The sequence below is a fragment of the Saccoglossus kowalevskii genome, chromosome 13 (genome assembly GCF_978046115.1).
Source record: "Saccoglossus kowalevskii chromosome 13, keSacKowa6.1, whole genome shotgun sequence".
In the NCBI taxonomy this organism is placed as follows: Eukaryota; Metazoa; Hemichordata; class Enteropneusta; family Harrimaniidae; genus Saccoglossus; species Saccoglossus kowalevskii.
The window spans coordinates 10,551,962-10,573,845 of record NC_140653.1 but is presented as its reverse complement, the minus strand read 5'-3'; the positions used below and the strand labels follow the sequence as shown (position 1 = coordinate 10,573,845).

At 34.3% G+C, this 21,884-nt stretch overlaps 3 protein-coding genes across 5 annotated transcripts in view; 1 reads left to right on the top strand and 2 right to left on the bottom strand.

Moving 5' to 3' along the window:
- Positions 1 to 1,812: 1,812 nt before the first annotated feature.
- Positions 1,813 to 4,242, bottom strand: LOC146734982 (uncharacterized). Its single transcript, XM_085507301.1, has 2 exons — positions 2,266 to 4,242; positions 1,813 to 1,977 (listed from the first exon to the last, which is right to left on the bottom strand). The coding sequence occupies exons 1-2, from the start codon at positions 4,240 to 4,242 to the stop codon at positions 1,813 to 1,815; spliced, it is 2,142 nt and encodes a 713-aa protein (XP_085363427.1).
- A 1,848-nt stretch (positions 4,243 to 6,090) lies between these two features.
- LOC102808004 (uncharacterized) lies at positions 6,091 to 11,343 on the bottom strand. 2 transcript variants are annotated; one of them, XR_014931386.1, is made up of 3 exons: positions 10,575 to 11,343; positions 7,674 to 8,953; positions 6,091 to 7,635 (listed from the first exon to the last, which is right to left on the bottom strand). XR_014931386.1 is itself a non-coding variant. In XM_006825958.3 (2 exons), the coding sequence occupies exons 1-2, from the start codon at positions 11,091 to 11,093 to the stop codon at positions 8,831 to 8,833; spliced, it is 642 nt and encodes a 213-aa protein (XP_006826021.1). In that variant the 5' UTR covers positions 11,094 to 11,343; the 3' UTR covers positions 6,091 to 8,830. The 2 variants fall into 2 exon arrangements, 1 of the variants encoding a protein (XP_006826021.1); XM_006825958.3 differs by having other exon boundaries at positions 6,091 to 8,953.
- Positions 11,344 to 11,543: 200 nt separating this feature from the next.
- Positions 11,544 to 21,884, top strand: part of LOC100375942 (splicing factor Cactin-like) — a 35,571-nt gene continuing 25,230 nt past the window's right edge. The window contains exons 1-10 of one of the 2 annotated variants that reach the window (XM_006825956.3): positions 11,545 to 11,762; positions 16,306 to 16,941; positions 17,037 to 17,160; positions 17,659 to 17,724; positions 18,267 to 18,347; positions 18,482 to 18,616; positions 18,829 to 18,883; positions 19,493 to 19,738; positions 20,270 to 20,343; positions 21,296 to 21,475. In XM_006825956.3, coding sequence (XP_006826019.1) covers positions 11,680 to 11,762; positions 16,306 to 16,941; positions 17,037 to 17,160; positions 17,659 to 17,724; positions 18,267 to 18,347; positions 18,482 to 18,616; positions 18,829 to 18,883; positions 19,493 to 19,738; positions 20,270 to 20,343; positions 21,296 to 21,475 — 1,680 coding nt within the window. In that variant the 5' untranslated portion in view covers positions 11,545 to 11,679. Of the gene's footprint in view, positions 11,763 to 16,305; positions 16,942 to 17,036; positions 17,161 to 17,658; positions 17,725 to 18,266; positions 18,348 to 18,481; positions 18,617 to 18,828; positions 18,884 to 19,492; positions 19,739 to 20,269; positions 20,344 to 21,295; positions 21,476 to 21,884 lie in introns of both variants that reach the window. The other variant, XM_085506903.1, reaches the window with a different exon arrangement.

The window sequence follows — 21,884 nt, the reverse complement described above, 5'->3', positions numbered from 1 at the left end:
TACATACTGAAATCATACCGTGACTGCCTCAAAGTTGAGGTAACATGAATTCATGAGATTTCTTTTTTACACTTTATTTATATATTTTAAAATATTCGATCCTAAACACGGTACACGCGTATATGCGTCAAATAACTAAATAACACCTCTTTTATGCGTTTTTTTTTTACTTCAGCTCGGGACCTTGATTATTCTGAAACGAGTTACATGTAGTAGGTATTCAAATTAGATAGCATAAAATACAAGAAGACTCTATGAGGAAATATTGAACCAGTGAAACTTTTGTAATACCATGGATAGTTTGAGTGAGATTTCTGTTTTCTTTTCTTTTCCTTTCGCTCCGCAATTTTTCTGTTTTGTTTTGTACTACTATTTGGGTCCCGAGGTCAGACAGTAGTGTGAATATAAGGTAACAATATTATCAATTTGTGAAATGGCAAAATTTGGCGGAATGTGGTTTCGTAATTGCATTTAATTTGACACTGTTGTACGGTGGACATTCCTACATTGACGTTTCCATTCCAATTTAGGAGGAAACACAGGTTTTCTGATCGATATGAACGCTGATCGTCTTTACTGCAACAGTCAGTGTGATGGGGGCGCTTTCGTAGACGTATGTGGGTTTAGCGAACTTAACCCGCCCCAAGAGGGCGTTCTGTACTTAGGTTGTCCCATTAAACAACTGCGTAACTCCAGGTACGTATCGTACACGTTGTTATTGAATGCTCCATTCTATGGGAGTGTATTATTTTGCAGATAATAGCTTCTAATCCAATGATTGTAACCGCAACATAACATGACAGCGTAAATGAAAAGGGCTTTTTCTGACCGTGGTTTGTGTCACTTTGGCCCCGTTTTGGGTCCTGACAGATCATGGGCCCAAAACGACGCGGCTTTCAGCATTTCATATATTTAATGAATAGAATAGAATAGAATAGAATAGAATAGAATAGAATAGAATAGAATAGAATAGAATAGATTTATTCCACCAGAAAAAAGAGACAATTGTACAGGGAACTTTATCTGAATGAATATTAAATATATATATTATTCCTGGTGGGGACCAGAGAGGTAGTTCTAGCAGAACTAATCTAGTCCCTGGCCCCAAAACCATACTCAACTGTTAAAATATACGTTGTTGTGAATAGTGATACACAACAAAAATTATATTGTTAAGTTAAAAATAAATAAATAAATACATAATTAAGTAAGTAAAGAGACTACAAACTCTCATAATCAATAATAATGAAGAAAACAAAAATAGACAATACTAATACATATGCTACAATAATGCAAGTATTTATACATTAGTTAAAAGATATTTTGTTAATGCCGTTTTGAACGAGTTTCGTAAAGTTAATGTTTTTAACGAAGTTGGGAGCTCATTCCAATGTTTTACAAGAGAAAATGTCAGACTTTTCTTAGTTGAACTTAAATTAATTCGTGGTGTGGCAAGTTTCTTAGAGGTTACTGATTGTGTATGGTATGGATGTGATATTGATAAGGCGTAATGATCCAGAGAGTGTGCATGGCGGCCATTTTTCAAATCGTATGCAAATAAACATGTATTGTACTTACATAATTTATACACATCAAGAATGCCAAGTTGCAGGAAAAGTGGTGTGGTACTTGCTCGAAAATGAGAGAAAGAAATTAATCTGACAAACTTTTTTTGTAATTTAAAAATTGGATCAATATATGTGCTAAAAGTGTGTCCCCATATTTCTATACAATAAGCAATGTGTGGGAGAATCAACGAGTTGTAAAGTAATATCATAATGGATTTTGGTAAATAATGCCTCAAGTATGAGATTATCCCAATTGTTTTACTGATTTTTTAACAATGTTATCGATATGGGGTCTCCAACAAAGTGTTGAGTCAAGCGTGACACCTAAATAAACAGCTGACGACACCATTCTTAATGACAAATCATCAATTGACAATACGCCCTCAATAGTTGTTTTTCTTTGAGCTGTCTGAAAAATCATGAAATTTGTTTTGTCAATGTTTATAGTTAATTTATTTGATTTACACCAGGTAGCAACTTTATTTAATTCAATATTGAGTGTGTGAAGGTTTACAAAACGGTCTTTTATGGAATAAAATAGACTGGTATCATCAGCAAATAGTCTGAATGAAAAAAGGGGGGATGATCGAGAAATGTCATTAATATAAACTAAAAAAAGAAGAGGGCCTAGGATTGACCCTTGTGGTACCCCTGTGGAAATAGTTTCACAGTCAGAATCATTGTTTTTAGTACTGACATATTGTTGCCGACCGTCCAAAAAAGTTTTAAACCAGTTCAAAGTTGACCCTCTAATCCCATATTGTTGCAGTTTAGCTAGCAAAATACTGTGATCAATGGTATCGAAAGCTTTTCTCAAATCTATAAAAGCACCAAGTGTGACAAAACCTTCATCAATTCTTTTTGAGATTTCAGCTGTGAGATCAGCTAAGGCGAGTTTAGTGCTATATTGCTTTCGAAACCCGTACTGATTTTCTGAAAGAATTTTAAATTTGTCCATAAAGGCACACAACTGTTTATTGGCGAATGATTCGAATAGTTTGCTGAAGACAGGTAAAACGGAGATCGGCCTGTAGTTTCCAACTTCATAAGCACAACCTTTCTTGAAAATGGGAGTCACCCGTGCTTTTTTCAGTTTGTCAGGGAATACGCCTTTCGACAAGGAACAATTTATAATATAGGCGATTGGTTCGGCAATATATTCAGCAGCCACTTTCACAAGTTTTGGGTGAATACCGTCATAACCAACGGATTTACGAATGTCAAATTTGTCAATTTCATTTAAGACATCGTGTGCACAGACAGGGAGAAAGAAAAATGACTCTGATTGTCTGTTGCCAAGGTAGTCATTAAAATTGGTGTTACAGGTAATCTCCGAAGCAAGCTTTGGTCCAATGTTAACAAAGTAAGAATTGAACAAATGTGCAATATCCTTACTGTTTGTAACAAATTCATCTGGTTTGGTGGTTGATTTTAAATTTTGAGGGGTTCCAGCTTTGCACATGTTTCCATTCATTATTTCATTAATGGCCTGCCATGTTTTATTATTATTGCCAGCGGAGGTGCAAAATCTGTCACGAAAATACGACTTTTTGGCAGCTTTCGACAGTTTACAGAGAATATTACGGTACTTTTTATACTGATTATGTACTGTTGAGCTGACAGAATGTCGTTTTGTTTTAGAAAATAGTTTGTGTTTATTTTTAATAGAGACAAGCAGTCCCTTAGTAATCCAGGGCTTTTTGAGTGATTTGGGCGAAAAACGAGTTTTAATCCTTGGGACATGTTTAGCGACAACGTTGTTAAACAGTTTGTAAGAGGCGTCGTAGGCCAAATTTGGATCTGATATTTCATAAATTGACATCCATGACGTTTTTGCAACATCCGCTTTGAATGATTCAGGATTAAACAAAGAAAAGTCATGTTTGTAACTATTTGTTGGATTTGCGTTAAATATATGACGTAAATGTTTAAAAACAGCAAAAATTGGAAAATGATCACTAAGATCCGCCTCTAGGGTACCGGCTTCAATAAAATAATCAAAAAAAATCATAAGACAGTGATCTATTGTTGTAGATGTTGATTCGGTTACTCTAGTTGGAGAGTGTATAATTTGTTGAAAATTATTGGCATTAAAAACTGTGTCATAGGCAGCATGCGCATTATTGCTGCTAGCAACATTAATGTTGACATCGCCAAGAAAAATACATTTTTTATTGGCACAAAAAGTTTCAAGACAATGCTCAAAACTATCAAGGAAATCTTGCACAGAGGTATTGGGCTTACGGTAAATTACACCTATTATAACTTGTTTGTTGTCCAATGTAGTGTCAACAAATAAACACTCACAATGACTTAGAATAACTGAGTCAATAACAGTATAAGGCAATGATTCGTGTATATAGAGACCAACACCACCTCCTGAAGTAGGTGTGCGGCAATTTGAAATAAAATTGTAAGATGGCAGATTATAAATTGAGGTGTCAGAATTACTGTGCAACCACGTCTCACTGAGACCAATGACTGAAAATTTCATTTTCAGAAGGTGTAAAAGAGTTGAAAGGTCGTCAAAATGTGCACTAATGGATCTAACATTCAAATGTAAGGCAGAAAAGGAATTTACTGACAATGACTCACTGTTGTTAAATTTCTCGATTGAATAAGATTCACAGTTGTAATTACTGGATAGCAATGAGTCTGTTACGTCAGGAGCCATGAATAATTCAGCTTTTCACGCTGCAAACAGTCACATTAACATATTTTGCAAAGACTGTCTTTGTTTGGAATGTCGACAACTGGTGAATTCTCGTCTTTCTTTGTTAAAATTTTGCCATAATGTGTCCATAGAAATTTCCAGCCACACTGTTTCCTTTTGATGTTTACCTTAGTAAATCAAGCTTTCCCAATAGGCGTTAAGTTCTCATTTATATATATATATCATTTGTAACTTCGTAACCGAGACTCGATGTTTTAACGGTTGACAGGTTTTTGCGGGCCTTGTACACAGCATCGCGAGCTCTTCTACTTGTGAACCTGACAATAATTTGAGAGGGGGAATTGTAACGCTGACCAACCGACGGCTTTCGTTTTCCGATACGATGCGAGACATCTATGTCCGACATGGTGATGTTTTTGTCCGCTATCTGAGCGATTTTCAGAGCTATTGCATCTGTATTTTCACTTTCTGTTTGTGGCACACCACTAATGACAAGGTTTTCTCTTCTTATATACTGATCTAATTCGTTATGATTACATTCTAAATCCGAGACTCTGTATTTCAGGACTCTGTTCTCTTCCACAAGTAATTGGTTAGCAGCCTGCACCTCCTCTAATTTCTTTCTGTTTTCTTCAAACAAAGCGTTAATAAATTTCATAGATGTTTCTACCTTTTCAAGTTTTGCCTCCAAGGCACCCATTTTCTCCAACTTTTCATTAATTCCACGTATTTCCTGTAGAATTGTTAGTATATTGGCTTCACTGTTGTTACCATCATCTGTTGCAGTGGTATTCACCACCGTGCCTGTCATTGCCGAGTGACCATCGTGCTGGAAACGTTTCTTTTTGCATTTTTCACACAATTGCAAATCTCCTTGGCACAAATGCACTCCCCGTTTTATATTACAGTCGTCGCACTTCATTTTTTAGTGGATAATGATAGGACTCATGCTTTTTAGATTCTATTCTATAAATAAGATTTGAAACTATTGGCTTATTACTGTAAACTACTTTATTTTCGCTTGGATCGAATTAATTTTCGCTGAAGGAATGATTCATAACATTACCGGTAACATAACTACAAAATATATGTTGCCTGTAACTCAAAGTTTGGTTAACAATTTGGGCGTGGTTTCACAAAAGTGGGCGTGGTTTCAAAAATATGGCCGTGGTCACTTACACTGCCACTGGCAGCAGTCAGGGACAAAAAAACAACAAGATGGCCGACATTGCTATGTGGGAGTAAAATGTCTGCAAACTTCGATAAACATTGTTTGAACTATCATAGTGTTCTCATAAAAGACTCACAAATTATAATTCAATGTACAAAATATACTTGTGAAACGTTCAGAGATGCATTTTGGGGGGTACAAATCTTCGTCGCCATGTTGGACATCAGCAGATGCAGACTTACGAACGCCCTACTGAAACGATGACAATTTTCTACATCAACCTAGTATTTAACTCACAGTAATGGTAATAAAGTAAACTATGAATATTAATTAAATGTGTGAATTCAGGGAAACGTACACTAAACATGCAAAGCTATTATTTGGAAAGTATGAATATTGGCGATATTTTCGGTTTTCCCGACATGCTTGTTCAAATTGTTGACAGTTTTGAAGAGTTTCAACATAACTCAAATTTACAGAATGTTTTCCTGCATCTTTTAGATATGTAGTGATCACTGCACTCACCTGAATCAAACTCCAGAAGAACTAATTATTACACTCCAAATTCATAAAAATTTTTAAGAAATTGTAATAGCACAGCTCCCCTGATCACTCACATCTGTGTGTTAAGGGAGTGATTTTAAGCTTGCAGGCCAATGAAAAAAACCAGTAAGCAATTAAGATGACAGCAATAACCATTTATTATATAGCAAAATTTACAAACTTTAAGAGAAACTGGAAAAAATGGACGGAAAAAAACCACAAGTTAAATACTCGTAAGTTTCAATTTTACGGTGATTGTAAATAATAAATAACACACATCATACAAGATTAAAAAAAAAACAGCAAATCTATTTGAGATTTAGAACTATCGATAGATTAAGATCATTGGTAATAATAAGCTTAGTAATAATGTAAAAAAAAATAAAAACACCAAACATGTATTCATTTGTGTATAAGTACCATAATATTGATATGTAATAATTAACCAAATAATTTTGAGAAAATCTTTCACTAGCACACACTTATAAAATAGCCCAATAACTTACTTAATTTCATCAAATTTAGGTAAACCTGGACATTGCACGAATTTGAAAAAATTTACCATTGAGATTAATAATGAAATGCTCCAAATAAGATTTACATTTACTGTATTAATCATACAATAAGGGCATAAAGCTGTGGTCGTAAACATTTTATAAATATACATCTTTATAAATCAAAATGGAGGTCAGAATTCAAATTGACCAATCTGGCTAAGGTATTGTGAAATCAACGCGAGTTTCTAGTTAATATTAATGAGATAGTTCAACATTATCAGCAAGCGCCTTATTTTGAATATGAATCACAATTGCTATGCCATGTCAAGGCATGCATTGCATTATGGGTGTAGTTTAGCTATTGAATTTGAATGAAAGCTGATGATTGGCTTTTACAAATTTATACAAATACATTTATAAGCAAAGCCCTAGCTCAATCTTTTTCAACTTGTCAACTCAATATTTAGAGCAACACACTGAAGTCAGCGAAGCAATGTTCATTCTTATATACTGTAAAAGGGTTAATTATTCACTAGGTTTTAATTTTGCTTATTTCGCTGACTGGAAAATGCGCTAAATTGAAACCTAGTGAATATAAAAAATTCAGCATAGAATACATTATCGAAATGATAAAACCGTTAATTTAAAACCCACTGAATATGCCTAAAAAAGTAAATCAGCAAAACTTAAAACCAGTGAAAATTAGTTATACAGTACTTAGAAAATTTTATAAACCCAAAGGTTTTTATTTGAAATCATGCAAATCTGAAACTATTGCATTGGCTAGTTGGGCAACCCCTCCATTCTGCGAGGTGCTAATTTATTAGAATACATTAAAACAGCCTATGTAAGGAACCACATTCACTCATAAATTGTCATTTGAGTTTATAAATATTTAATAACATACATGTCTTAGCTAACTTCAGTGTAGTAAATATCTACAAATATGATCCATATGCTTAAAGTGACACAAGAAATGGTTTATAAAATCTGAGAAAAAAAGATTGATAGTCACAGTTGCTTTAACAAGTTGCTCTGACGTATAGTACAGTTAGTCGCTATCATTACATGTGTCTGAACTCTATGAATGGAGAACATTTAATTTTGTACACATTACAGTATAACAAATTAAATATATCTTCATGACATTGAAAAATGTTGTGCCTGTCACATTCATTCAACCTGTATCTAGAGCTTCAAAGATACACTGTATTACATGCCTTTGATGTCAATTCCACACCTAGTTTACAACAGGTGTCTGAGGTATTTTGTAGTGCAGTGACGCTTGTATGATGGTTGCTAAAATATCGGCATCAACAAAGCTTAGGTCATCATTGTTACTTGTTCATGTGATTGTCTTGGACAGTAAAATTTACCTATCTCAGAGGTTTACATATTTGTATGGCATATACCATGTAGTCAAACTAAACTATAGTGCATATAAATGTGATTTATTTACAACCACATACAAGACAGGAACACAGCTAAACCCTAGACTTGTACATGTATCAATTAACATTCTGGAATTGGAATACATAAAAGGAAAATTCAATGCTCCTTCAAGCACCAAGACAGTATAACCTGTGTACAGCAAACACCCATTCATTAAAATTATCTTTATAGACATGTGAATTATTTTGTTATGGATCACGGACTGATACATTTAACAAATTTGTCCATAAAATAATGAGATGGTACTGTTGCAACAAAAACACCAAACAAGTTTGACTTCAGAAAATTAAAATTTGTTTTATAAACGTTAACCAAATGCCAATTATTATTTTGGTCTCTAAACAATAGTAAACCTGTAAAAATATTGCTAAATAGGTGGTCCTTATACACAGGCTGCTCATACGTAATGCCATGGGACGGACTAAAACTGGTCACTATAAGCAAGTGGTCTTTATATAGAGATGGTCACTAAAATAGGTTTGACCATACTTCCGTGTCATATTAAATAATATAAAAGAATATTTTTGTTTTTCTGTTCAAAAACATAACAAACAGTAAGATTTCATAAAAGATCAGATCCAGTGTAAGTATGATTTATTCAAAATACCACAGGATGTACCGTACAATACAGAAATAAAACCATTCAGTGAAAGTTGTTTTTCACTGCAGAAGTTGGAACAATACCGTTAAATCTTTATTAGAAACCACATCCCTAATAGAAGTCGCACCCATTCTCTTTCAACAATTGAGAACCCAAAAATCTCTATTTCTCATATGTGTAGATGCTTTAATAGAAGCCGCATCCCCTCTGTTGTATTGTACCATTTTAACATAAACCTTGGCTTCTAATACAGATTTTACAGTATTATAACTACACCTGCAGATTGCAGCAGCACATAGAATACAGCATCAGATATCTTTGTATTCAAGTGTATGAAAATCTATCATTCCACTCAGGAGGTTGTTTAGATTTGCTATGCCTGGATTCTTGCTTCACATCAGCTGACTGGCTACTGCGACTGGTCTTGGCAGAGGATCTCCTGTTACCCTGTAAAAAAAACATGAATTGATTACTAGTAACATATCATGTACATGTATGTGTCAGTCTGATAGTACTGTAGAATACCTTATTTTTGCTTGGAATTAATTTTCGCTGAAGGTATTTACTATGATTCTGCGAAAAATCCAGTGAATATACCATTGTTCCTACATTTTACATTCAACTTGTCAAAAATAAGTGAAAATAAAGTATTTTACAGTACCCAAAATGTTGAACTATTGATGTTTTATCAGTCAACTATTGGTTAGTATCAAATACAACCACCGATAGCCATGAAATACAATATTTACTATCTAACACACACACTTACATGCATTTCATTTATAATCAATTATTTCAGAGTCAGTAAATTCTTAGTAACAATAATTGCAAATTTATAATTCAAATAAAGAGGCAATATTTTCTGTGCAACTTTATGATCAAAGGCACCTGATACTGAAAATTCAAATTTATTGAAAAAGAAAAATAGTGTGAGAATCCTTATATCCAGAAATATACATTTAAAATATGTAATTAAAATGCAGTGGATTTTACAATTTGCTATTGAACAATAAATTCCATCGCCAATGCGAAATAACCCTCACGAAATTCAAACCACTGCAATAAGTTGCTGCTGTGATGTGACAGGTCAGAAAGAGTGTTAAAAAACAACATGGTCAATCACAACACTGTAGTAGATGAATACTGCTCATATAGAATTCCACAAGTGTCTGTTTGACCTTTGACTCATCACAACAGTTTCAATACTTCCTGAAAATGAGTTATAAATTTAAACATTTTGTCTCAAACTTGAGTGACAATACTATTTGTACTACGATATTTTCTCTATTAGAAATACATGTACATGTAAACCAACAGTTGCCTTTATTGTACCCTGGATTATTAGTTTGACTATAGACACAATTCTGTCATAAACGCACATGCTACTAATAGAGTGACTAAAATATTTTGTATATCAGGGGTGGCCAAATGTAAATACTACCCACTCCAACATCATTCACATAGTTAAAAAAAACTGTAGGTTCACTTCAGAATTTCACAATTTTCAGACTCTGTAAATTCACAAAAATTCTGAAATCACAAAATTAAGCGATTACGGTATATTCTTTACTGCTGTAGTCATTTTGTTATTATTTGCCTGTAGGGTTATTACATCTGGTGTGGGCTGTCACAATCTTTAATGTGAAACAAATGACTTGCAATCACCCTTGTGAAAGATGAAATAACCCCACAGTAGTCACAGAGGTGAAAACACACTCATGTATTATACACTATTCCTGTAAATTGCAACCTATAGTGACAGTGTGCTTTTTTGATGTTAAAATGTTGTACATGTATGATCATGTTTGATTTGTGTAGTCTGTCCGTTTGGTATTTAGAATATAGTAAAATTTCTAAAAAACATAATCTTAATAACTAATTACTACAGATAAAAACAACAATACCGCTTTGAATGGCCTTCGCAACATAAAAGCACTTCATCACTAGAGACTGCGATTTAAAGAAAATATAATTTTTTGTTAATGACGAAACTAAGAGCAACAGAACTGCAGCTATGCTGCGGCTACATTCATCATCATGATTAACTAAAACAAGATGACACACATACCCCAGGATTGGCACTGACTGTGGCCCTCTCTCTTGATCTACTGCTACCAATTCCTGAACGTTGTGGATTACGATTACTATTATGTGGTCGCAGTCTGGCTCCATACAACCGTTCTTGTTCTGGGGAAAGGCCTGATTGTCCCGGTTTGATTGGCGGCAAAATTACATATTTTCCACTTCCTGGTCTTGGGTTTGAACCTGTTGACGCCGACTTATTTCGACTCCTTCCACTTTTAACACCGTCTCCTTGGCGTTTTAACTCCGCTTTTAGTTTTTTGTTAATTTCTAACGCTTCTTGTAACAGTTCTTCTGTTTCCTCCTCGGTCAAGTCCATGTTTTCGAGTCTGGCACACACATCTTCGGCGTCTACTTGTTGTTTCTCGTCACCAATATGTTTTCCTGGACTCTCAGACCCATCGTCCGACGAAACAGAACTATTTCTGTCCAAATGGTCCCCGGTGGCATTTTCTTCAGTCCCTGTGGTCACCTGTTCTTCCAATGTTTCAGTTTGCGTAGCCATTTTACCCAACTGTCAGGTTGTCATCCGTCCCAGGATTGTCAACAATGACGAAACAGGTCGGCTTCGCGTCAATATGACACGGAATACACCAAGCAACAAATGCAATAAATCAAGGTTTAACAGTGCAAGTGACTATGATTTAGAAAAAAAGTTAACACCGTGGATACCTTAGTAAAAGTATATTCAAGTATACTTCTCATCAACTCAAGATCGACAAGCAGTGCCAGTCTCGTCTCGAGATGACAAAGTTAGCCTCGTTCACAGCGAGAAAATCCACGCCACATTCAACAAGAAATACATGTAGATATACAACAAGTCAGACTAATTAAAATATTTGTTGTTAGTCAGTCATAATCTTCGATACTTGAGTTAATAAAGACAAACATAAAGATATATACACAATTTAATCACAACTATTTTAAAATTAAAATAACACTCATGGGACGAGACGGGGTTAAAGGTTTGCATTAGAATTAATGCGCATGTGCAGAAAAAATATATACTCAACATGGCGTTCTCCATAGGTATGTTTTGTTGAAGGTTCATTTTACTGTGTACATGTGTTGTTTTACCAACTAAATTAAATATGGGTTCAACAGATAAAAAGAAACGGAAACATAAGACACTTTCACCTTCGAGAGAAATTCACAACAAGAGACAGAGATACAGGTAAGCTTCTTCGACGATTCCTTGCATTTCCCTCGGTCGTTGTTCATACGTAACGTGTTTACAACGTCAATGTCGGTAGCCCGACCGAGTCCGTGGGACGTTTTGGTACAATTTTTTTGCCACACTCAAAATATTTACACACGAACAAAAATCTTTAGTAAATGGAATCAGGTCGTTTGGACCCCTGGACGATTAGACCACTGAACACTTCGTCCCCTCGACGTCATGACACAGTAAAGAAGGATTGGGCATGAATCTAATGCAGAATAGGGCACAGATCTAGAAGCAGTACCTACACACGAATTGGTGACGTCATAAAATACATGACCTTCAATCGGGGTCGTTTCCTCGGTATATACGAATTGGTATATACAAATTACAATAAAGATACTTAAGACATTACACATAAGGTAAAACAAATCACGTGACAATATAATGATAATAACGGTAATAAATCCTAGCTTAACAGTTGAACAGAATGCTCATATAGTCAGTCGGGTGACGCCGAGGGTCACGAACTGTGTTGCAAAATGGCCGTGTGGTTGAAACTGGGTCATGGCATGACGGGTGAGGAAGACATCATTAAACACTCAAAATCACAATAAAACGGGGAAGTGGTTGCATATTACGGCGTAGCTAACATGGAAAATAAAAAAACGCCCAATACAAACGACATGGGTTCGAATCACACTAGATACACACTCACCAGAACCGAAGCAATCAGAAACCAGCAATCGTTTTGGCTTTTCCGTTCAACTCATCGGAACACTGGAGTAGTTAGGAAAATGAACACCACTTAACGACCAACGTCGTGGCGTGGTACACAAGCGTGCCATCAAAATAAAACAAAATTAGCTTGAAAAGACAGTGGGTTCGAGTCCCGCTCAGAGCTACCGTAAAAACGTAAATCAAATAAACTGAAATCTCTCAAACCGTAAACAAGTAAACAAAGAACGTAGCAAAAAAATAATAAACCTCACAAAACTCCACATATACAAAACTGAATGAATAAATAATAAAATAACTAACGTCTTAAACTGGACGACGCGCAATTTGTTCAACAGTTTCCAGATTGTGACAAGAGATAAACAAGATCCAAGTCAAGGTAAGTTTTGTTAAAGTGTCGATGGCGTTCCCTATATTACGAAAACAATTCAGGCAACAGACGAATATCTTCTGTGGTGTTGTGGAATTTATACCGTGTCTGCGGAATTGTTGATTGAGGGTTCGAAGCCAGCAGTTAACATTTTGTTAGAAAGTTTCACAATTAAATCAAATATCCAATGATACCAGTATATTTATTTCATTATTTTAACAACTTGCAATGGTGGAATTTGGTCAAACACGAGTTCTTACACCTAAATAAGTATCAAATATTTGTCGACACATTTATTCTCTCAACCTTGTAGAGGTGGAAATTAATTAAACAACAGGTATTTACTCACAAATATAATGGTCAATATTTGTCCATACATTCATTCTGTCAATTTAAGAACTTGTAATTGTTGGAATTAATCAAATGAGAGTTGTCTACACTAAAATAAGTTTCAAATACTTGTCCATACATTTATTCTCTCAATTTAACAACTTGTAATGGTGTAAAATAATTAAACGAGAGTTGTCTACACCAAAATAAGTCTAAAATATTTGTCCGCACATTTATTCTCTCAATTTAACAACTTGTAATGGTGTAAAATAATTAAACGAGAGCTGTCTACACCAAAATAAGTCTAAAATATTTGTCCGCACATTTATTCTCTTAATTTAACAACTTGTAATGGTGTAAAATAATTAAACGAGAGCTGTCTACACCAAAATAAGTCTAAAATATTTGTCCATACATTTATTCTCTCACGTTAACAACTTGTAATGGTGTAAAATAATTAAACGAGAGTTGTCTACACCAAAATAAGTCTAAAATATTTGTCCGCACATTTATTCTCTCAATTTAACAACTTGTAATGGTGTAAAATAATTAAACGATAGCTGTCTACACCAAAATAAGTCTAAAATATTTGTCCATACATTTATTCTCTCACGTTAACAACTTGTAATGGTGTAAAATAATTAAACGAGAGTTGTCTACACCAAAATAAGTCTAAAATATTTGTCCGCACATTTATTCTCTCAATTTAACAACTTGTAATGGTGTAAAATAATTAAACGATAGCTGTCTACACCAAAATAAGTCTAAAATATTTGTCCGTATATTTATTCTCTCAATTTAACAACTTGTAATTGTGGGAATTAATCAAACGAGAGCTGTCTACACCAAAATAAGTCTAAAATATTTGTCCGCACACTTATTCTCTCAATTTAACAACTTGTAATGGTGTAAAATAATTAAACGAGAGCTGTCTACACCAAAATAAGTCTAAAATATTTGTCCATACATTTATTCTCTCAATTTAACAACTTGGAATTGTGTAAAATAATTAAACGAGAGCTGTCTACACCAAAATAAGTCTAAAATATTTTTCCGCACATTTATTCTTTCAATTTAACAACCTGTAATTGTGGGAATTAATCAAACGTGAGTTGTTTACATCAAACTAAGTATTTAATATTTGTTGAGACATTTATTCTCTCAATTTAACAACTTGTAATGGTGTAAAATAATTAAACGAGAGTTGTCTACACCAAAATTAATCTCAAATATTTGTCCACACATTTATTGTCACAATTTAACCACTTGTTAATAGTGGAAATTACTTAAATGCGACTTGTTTAATCAGTTGACATCAATGCAACTTACTGTAAATGGGGTAATTATTCACTGGGTTTTAATTTAGCTTATTTCGCTGACTGGAAAATGCGCTAAATTAAAACACAGTGAATATGTACAATTTAGCATAGAACACATTATCTAAATGACGAAACCGTGAATTTAAAACCCACTTAATATGCCTGAAATGGTAAATCAGTGAAAATTAAACCCAATGAAAATTAGTCATTTTACAGTACCCGCAGACAGTGCACAACAGAGTATCATTATTGAGCAATTATAAACAGGAACGTGTCTTGGCATTAGGGTTAGGGTCGGGTCAGGTATGGGCAACGCAAATGGCAAACACCCAATTGGCAAGATGTACACTAACGGGTTATGGCATGCATATAGTTTTACACAAGTAAAAACACAAAATTGGCAATTTTTTGGACAATTGTAACTCAATAATAGAAATATGTTGTATTTCTATATATATACACACACTATATAGTCTTATCAAATGCAAACACATCCAGTTAATCCATTGTGGTCTTGTGGGTCAGTTCTTTACATAGTGATCAGGAGGACCTGGGTTCAATTCCCTTGCCTGCCCATCTTTTTCTCGCAAACACCATTTGGCAATAAAGCTAAATATGACAACAAATTATTTAATTTGCATGACCACCCACATAGCTCAGTTGATTTGTACTATGTCAGCAATGTGAGCGATCGCTGGTTCGAATCCAGTATGTTTAGTTAGATTTTTGAATGCTAGTGAAGACAGTGCTATTATGAATAGGACTTAAATCCTAACTCCTGTGTGAAGACATTCGTGGTACAGTGGACAAGACAGTGCGCTGGGAACTCAAAGATCGCAAGTTCGAGTCACGGATTGGACACTCCTACAAAAGACATGAAAGACGTTAAAAACAGCGGATTCAAAAACTCAAGTCAGGAAAACAGAACACAAGAATACTACCCCACATGGAAGCCAGTCGAAGTCGTCGAAGAACGAACACAGTCGAAGAACGAACACAGTTGACAGCTGTAGGTCACGTGAAACAGCAGACACGAGGAGCATGGCTGCTCTCCTTCTTTTGTATTGACCCCCTAAGGATTGCTAATCCCCCTTTCTAACTCTTCCCCCAAAAATAATATATCGCCCCTTTTAAAATGTATTGAGCCACAAATTAATGAATATTCATGAGCACAGAAACTGCAACGTCATGAATAAATTAGCATAATTTTAAAAAATTTGCATAAAGTGTAGGTACTCCTTCTGGAGCTCTGCCCAGAATAGCCTCTAAATGCTACTAATACATTAATATGGCGTCATTGAGGTATCTTCATGTTAGAGTAACTGCTTTCTAGTTAACAGTATCACATTATATGAGGTTATTACGAGGATACCTCAAAATATGTACAAAGACAGTACAGCGGTAGTATCGACCAATACGCAGCGGAGGTCGATGCAAGGGTGTACTGTCTTAGTGCATACTTCGAGGTATCCTTGTAATAACCTTATTATTATACATCTTTTCCTTTCAGGAATACATCATGGGAATACAGAAATCCAAAATGTTTAGAATAGAATCAGCGAACTTCTTTGTGTAGACTCCGGTCAAACCCTAGTGGCAGCCATGTTTGTTTTTATTATTATGAGAGGACGTTTACGCGCGTAATCATTCCATATTTGGAATTCGCATTTCCTAATTTGGTAGGATGAAAATACCCCGTAAAATACCGCAAAATTACGGCACGCTGTAACTTACGGTGACAGATGTATAATAATAGTGTGTATTCACTATTGTCACATATCAACATATTTTCCAACAGATCAAGATCAAAAGAGAGAGTACGTAGAGAAGATGTTAGTAAATTGAAATCAAAAGACCGTGGAAGAAGATCAAGTTCACCTACACCACATAAAACTGTGAAACAAAAAAGATATTCAATATCAAACTCATCAGGTGAATATAGCACAGATTCCTCTGGTTTCAGTAGATCACGTTCAAGATCTAAATCCAATGAAAAAAAACACTCTAGACATGGTTCACCAAAAAGAAGAAATCCTAGGAGGTCACAATCCCCTAGAAGAAGGTCCTTGTCACCAAGAAGAAGATCCTTGTCACCATGGAGATCTCAGTCCCCAAGGAGGAGATCCCGGTCACCAAAGAGAAGATCAAGGTCACCAAGGAGAAGATCCCCATCACCATGGAAATCCCGGTCACCAAGGAGAAGATCCCGGTCACCAAGGAGGAGTTGCCGGTCACCAAGGAAGAGATCCCGATCACCAAGGGACCAGTCAGTATCTGCATCAAGTGATTCATCCAAAGATTCTTCTTCCAGTAATAGTTCAAGTGAATCTGAAGATGAATTAAGTGAAAAAGAGAAGAAGAGACAAATGAAAAAGAGAAAACAAGAAAGAAGAAAACTAAGAGAGGAAAGAATGAGACTGAAAAGAGAAAAGAAGTATGTTTACTCTTTAAATCATGATATTTTCTTATAATTCTGGAGATAGGGACTTACAACTATCGTTTCACATATTTGTTTATTTCTGTTTTCAGAAGAAACAAGGAGATGATCAAAATTACTGAGACTGCTGAAGAAAAAAGAGCTAGGAGGCTTGCTAAGAAGGCTGAAAAAGAAAGAAAACGAAAAGAAAGAATGGGATGGGATAAAGAAATGATGGTATATAACACTTTTACATCAGTACAAGTCAATTAAATACACTCATAGATACCCTGAAATCTGTTACATTAGAAGTAATTATCAAGGAAAGAAAGTTACACTACCCGGTATATTTCATTACTTTGCCTAGCTTCACATAGCAATCAGTTAGATCAGGAATCTCAATCTCCAGTAATATTATTACGTAAATAAGTATGAATTCAAACAGTATGGCAGTTGTGTCAACCTCTGCAACTCATTGACCATATTCTGTCCCTTTGTTGTGCTGCATCTTTTCAATAACTTCAGTCTTGTGTTTTGATGCATTGAGAAACCAGCAAATACATTACTGTACAAGGGTATTGTCATGTAATTGTCAAAAGATATTTATGATTAGTTATGACTAGGAAGACTGAAAGGATTGTTAGTGTTTTCTATTAAAACCATGTTACTGTGTACAATGCTTGTATATGTCTAGGAATCATCTAATTAATTCATTGTCAATTATTTATCATTTAGGAATACACAAATGCTGATAATCCATTTGGCGATCCAAATTTATTAGAGACATTTGTATGGGACAAGGTAAGGCTGTTATTTGATACCAATCTTTTCCTGAAATTGCTTTTCTGAGGTTCACCACTGAGGGCGCTGCTTTAGAGGAAACTCCAGCTTCTGATTGTCTTGTGAATGTTCTAAAAATTACACATTTGAAATAGTGGGAATCTTAGATTATATTTGTATTTATAAATTCTGTAAATCTCTTGCATTTAGATTTCTGACGAATTTCTTCTATTGGAACGTAACTTCAGAAGCACACAAAAATTGACAATGCATTTATTGTATCTTGGATTGTTAATTTTGATATTTTTGCCAATAAGTAAAATCCACAAAATTAAATCCATGTCAACATGTAAAATATTAATAGAATGCATTATTTCACTGGTGAATTCGTGAACTTAAAAGAAAATGATCAAAATACCAGTATAGTGAACTTAAATGTCTGTGAAAATAAATGAATGTAAAGTATGACTTTGTTTTGCTATAAATACACCTTTGTTAAATGCATACGCTGCTAATAGAAGAAATACAATATTTGATGTAGTGTTCTTTCACTGTACTTTCAGAAAAATAAGAAGATGGGAATAAAAGACAATGACAAGGAAGATTTAAAGAAGAAAAGTAGACAGAAGCAAATTGAGAACAGGGTAACTACTTGCAGGCCTTTTAAAACAATTTTCTCTAACCTTTGAACCCCAAATAGATAATAGTTTATTTAGTGTGACCATCAATTATTACAATATCATTACTGAGATTGCTATAATGTGTAATTGTGTTACAGCTGGAATTGCAGAAAGTGAAACAAAGAAGACAGGAAAGAGAACGAGAAAAAGAAGAAAGAGATCGTGAATTGGAAGTCATGCAAAGACTGAAAGAAAATGAGCAATATAAAGAATGGGAACAACAAGAGGACAGTGTAAGTTAGTCGTTAAAAAAAGTAAAACTTTTTAGACTTCAAGAAAACATTATTTAAAGCTTCAGTCATTGTACAGCATCATGGTTGGTGTGGGTCCCATGCAACATATTCAATATGGGGCCCATGCAACATATTCAGTATCTTAGTACTTTACACCTTTCATTCGTTATTGTACAAAAATCTAAATCTCCATATGTTTTTTTCTCCATCAGTTTCATTTACAACAAGCCAAAATGAGATCTAAGATTAGAATCCAAGATGGCCGAGGTATGGTTTTCACATATCATGCTAACTGTGTTTTTGAAGTTAACAGGGTGAATGACATCACTGCGCAACTTTTATTTAAATAGGCAATTTTTCTTAATAATTCATTGACAACTGTGGGTTTGTTTCCCAAGTTTTTACTTAGCAGATAGCCCTAAATTGATATCGATTACCCAATTCATTCAGTCACTAGAGTTTACCGTGATATAATTTTCATAGTTCTATTTTGAAGAGAGACATGGCACTGACATATGGACACTCTTTCTATCACTCCTGCTTATTCTTTGAAAATAATATTTTCTACAAGTATGACATAATAAAAATATCCAAAACTGTTTTTGTAATATATTAGACTAATTGGGTTTGATGTAATATTGCTTACTCCATCGATGCTGCAGTATGATTTGGTTCAGAATGGTTATGACCACTTGTCAAGAATCATCAGCTATGCAATCTTCTCAAAACCAAAAGTATCAACAAATTATTGAGCAAGTTGCTTTAACAAGCTGCCTCAATAATTGTTAGACTTGCTGTAACAATATTTCAAAGCTTTATTCCTCCAAACATAATTGTATACTCTGTAATGGTGCTATGTTTTGTGTTATTTTTCAGCTAAATCTATTGACCTGTTAGCACAGTATATTAGTGCGGAAGATGAAGACGACTTAGCTGTTGAAATGCATGAACCGTACAAAGTACTCCATGGTTTATCTATCGTAGATTTAGAAGATCTTTTAGAAGACATCAAAGTCTATATTGAGTTGGAACAGGGTAAAAATGTGGACTTTTGGAAAGATATGACAATAATAACAGAAGATGAGCTTGTAAAATTGAGAAAAATTGACCCTAAAGTTGCTGGTAAATATTATTAGTGAAATTCTGTTTTATGCTTTTCAATCTTTGAATTAATTGTTTGTTTTTTATTCAGTATTCTAAGACCAGAAAAAGGTTTTGCTTCGCGTCTTAGGGAAAATTAAAGCAGTTTTTAGTTTTTAATAATTAAGATTAAGATAATATAACAACAATGTATATGTTCAATATTTATTAAATTATTGCTTTTGAATATATGCATTAAAAGTTGATGTAAAACATTTCTCTATTGTACCATATGTGACTGACTTTGTCGGTATGCAAAACAGAAAAAAATGCGCGAGCTGCATGTTTCAAACTGATGCGCACAATGAGAAGCAAAATTTATTTTTAATTTGGCCTAAATGTACCGTGATAAGATTTTAAACACTTAAAATTTCAATTTATTTGATATATTGTTGAGATGCACATTGTTAACTGTTTTTTTCTGACCATTGTTGTCATCTATGATTAATACAAAGCATAATAAGAAATAGGAATAGTAATACAATAAGAAATACCTGTATTTTATTTATGTAGATGAGGTTGAAAGAAGAGAAGGTATCAATGCATCTGTTAGTTCAGAAGTTGCTGATGTATTCAAAGGAAAAACTGTAAGTAATGGAAAATTTTGTAATTAAGGCCTCGACCTAATTTTAATTTGGAAATCTGTCATTCCATTTTAAAACCACAAAGAAGGGTCATCTTGTATTAAAGATTCTCTTTGAAACTAAATTCAATTACAAATTATTTTCAGGGTGTTCATTTATTCACAAATAAACATAAAAAACAAGATAATGAAATGGCAGGACATCTTTAATTTAAGCTGTAAGAAAGAAGGTGACTTATATTTTCTGGTTTCCTATTTTCTCAAGTTTTCTTATATGAAAGACTTCATAATTGCAGGATTACCTTAAAAATAAACGAGTACTCTAATTAACATTTTTCTCAAATTTTGTGTCAGTGATTATTTTATTGTGGTTCTTAAGTAGCACCAGTTATACTAATCAAAAGCTGACATTCTGCTTTGACAGTGCACTAACAACAACTAGCTAAAAAGTATGTAATTTCCCACATGAATGGTTGTAAATCAAGTTAAATAGTACCGGTAGTCATTGAATACTGAAGGGTGGGGCAAATGGCTCTTACAGGTGTGCGTCTCAGAATAAACTAAATTTGTAATATAGTCCATCTTTGATTGTCAATCAAAGAATCCTGGCCGAATCGTTGACTTGATGTCACCCTAAGAATTGAATCCATGGAACTACGGTCACATTGATGTACTGCTATTGACATGCTAATGTCAAGCGAATACAAAAGCTGTTGCATGTAGTACAGTGCACGTATTACCGGTATATGTCACTGGTTTTAAACAATATTTTGCTGGCAATACATCTTTAATGGGAACATAAAGTTACTTGCACAAATTTTGTCTTTTACTATGGTTCTCATTGAGGACTTAGAATTACTTGCACAAAGTCTTCTCATGACTGCCCTTAGATTATTTCTGTTACAGCTTTTAGTATTACAATTGTCAAAGGTTTTTTTGTGATTTTTTTCTAACAGTCCAACCAGCTGCTTGCTATGAAAGATCAAATACTGAAAAGAATTAAGAGTGGTAGTGCTGTTGATATTGGATACTGGGAATCCTTGTTACAACAATTGAAGGCACACATGGCTAAAGCAAGGTTACGTGAACGACATCAAGAAAGATTACGCAATAAACTGTATCGCTTACAACAAGAGGTATGTAATGGAATTTATAGAATTCCACATCAAGGGTCTGGGATATGATATCTCACACAAGATGGAAAATTGGTTGTCTCACTTGAGTTTCAGGCGAGTGTCAGATAAAAAGATCCCCAACTTGTGTGATAAATCTTATTTCAGGTCTATGGTGTGTGAGTTTTATTTTTCTCACATCACATCAAAACAACCTATTAAACAGAAAAGATCCATCGGGCTCAAATTAGTTGATGTACTATTTTACATTACAAAACATACTTCCTAACATCCGAATGTATGAGTGCCAAACAGAGAATATATTGTGCGCATGTATGTGATAATGCATTGTACAAACTCCTTGGCAAGTTAAATGCCAAACAATTCCTGTCTTCTGCAGGCAAGTCATCCAGTTTTTTGTTTAAAAATAGAA

What these genes read in the sequence shown, in the direction of transcription:
- LOC146734982 (XM_085507301.1), bottom strand. Translation starts at nt 4,242, where the DNA reads ATGGCTCCTGACGTAACAGACTCATTGCTATCCAGTAATTACAACTGT. An exon ending in TGGACGGTCGGCAACAATAT is followed by an intron (nt 1,978 to 2,265) that starts GTCAGTACTAAA and finishes ATGATTTTTCAG; the next exon opens with ACAGCTCAAAGAAAAACAAC.
- LOC102808004 (XM_006825958.3), bottom strand. Translation starts at nt 11,093, where the DNA reads ATGGCTACGCAAACTGAAACATTGGAAGAACAGGTGACCACAGGGACT. An exon ending in CAGTCAGTGCCAATCCTGGG is followed by an intron (nt 8,954 to 10,574) that starts GTATGTGTGTCA and finishes TTTTTTTTACAG; the next exon opens with GGTAACAGGAGATCCTCTGC.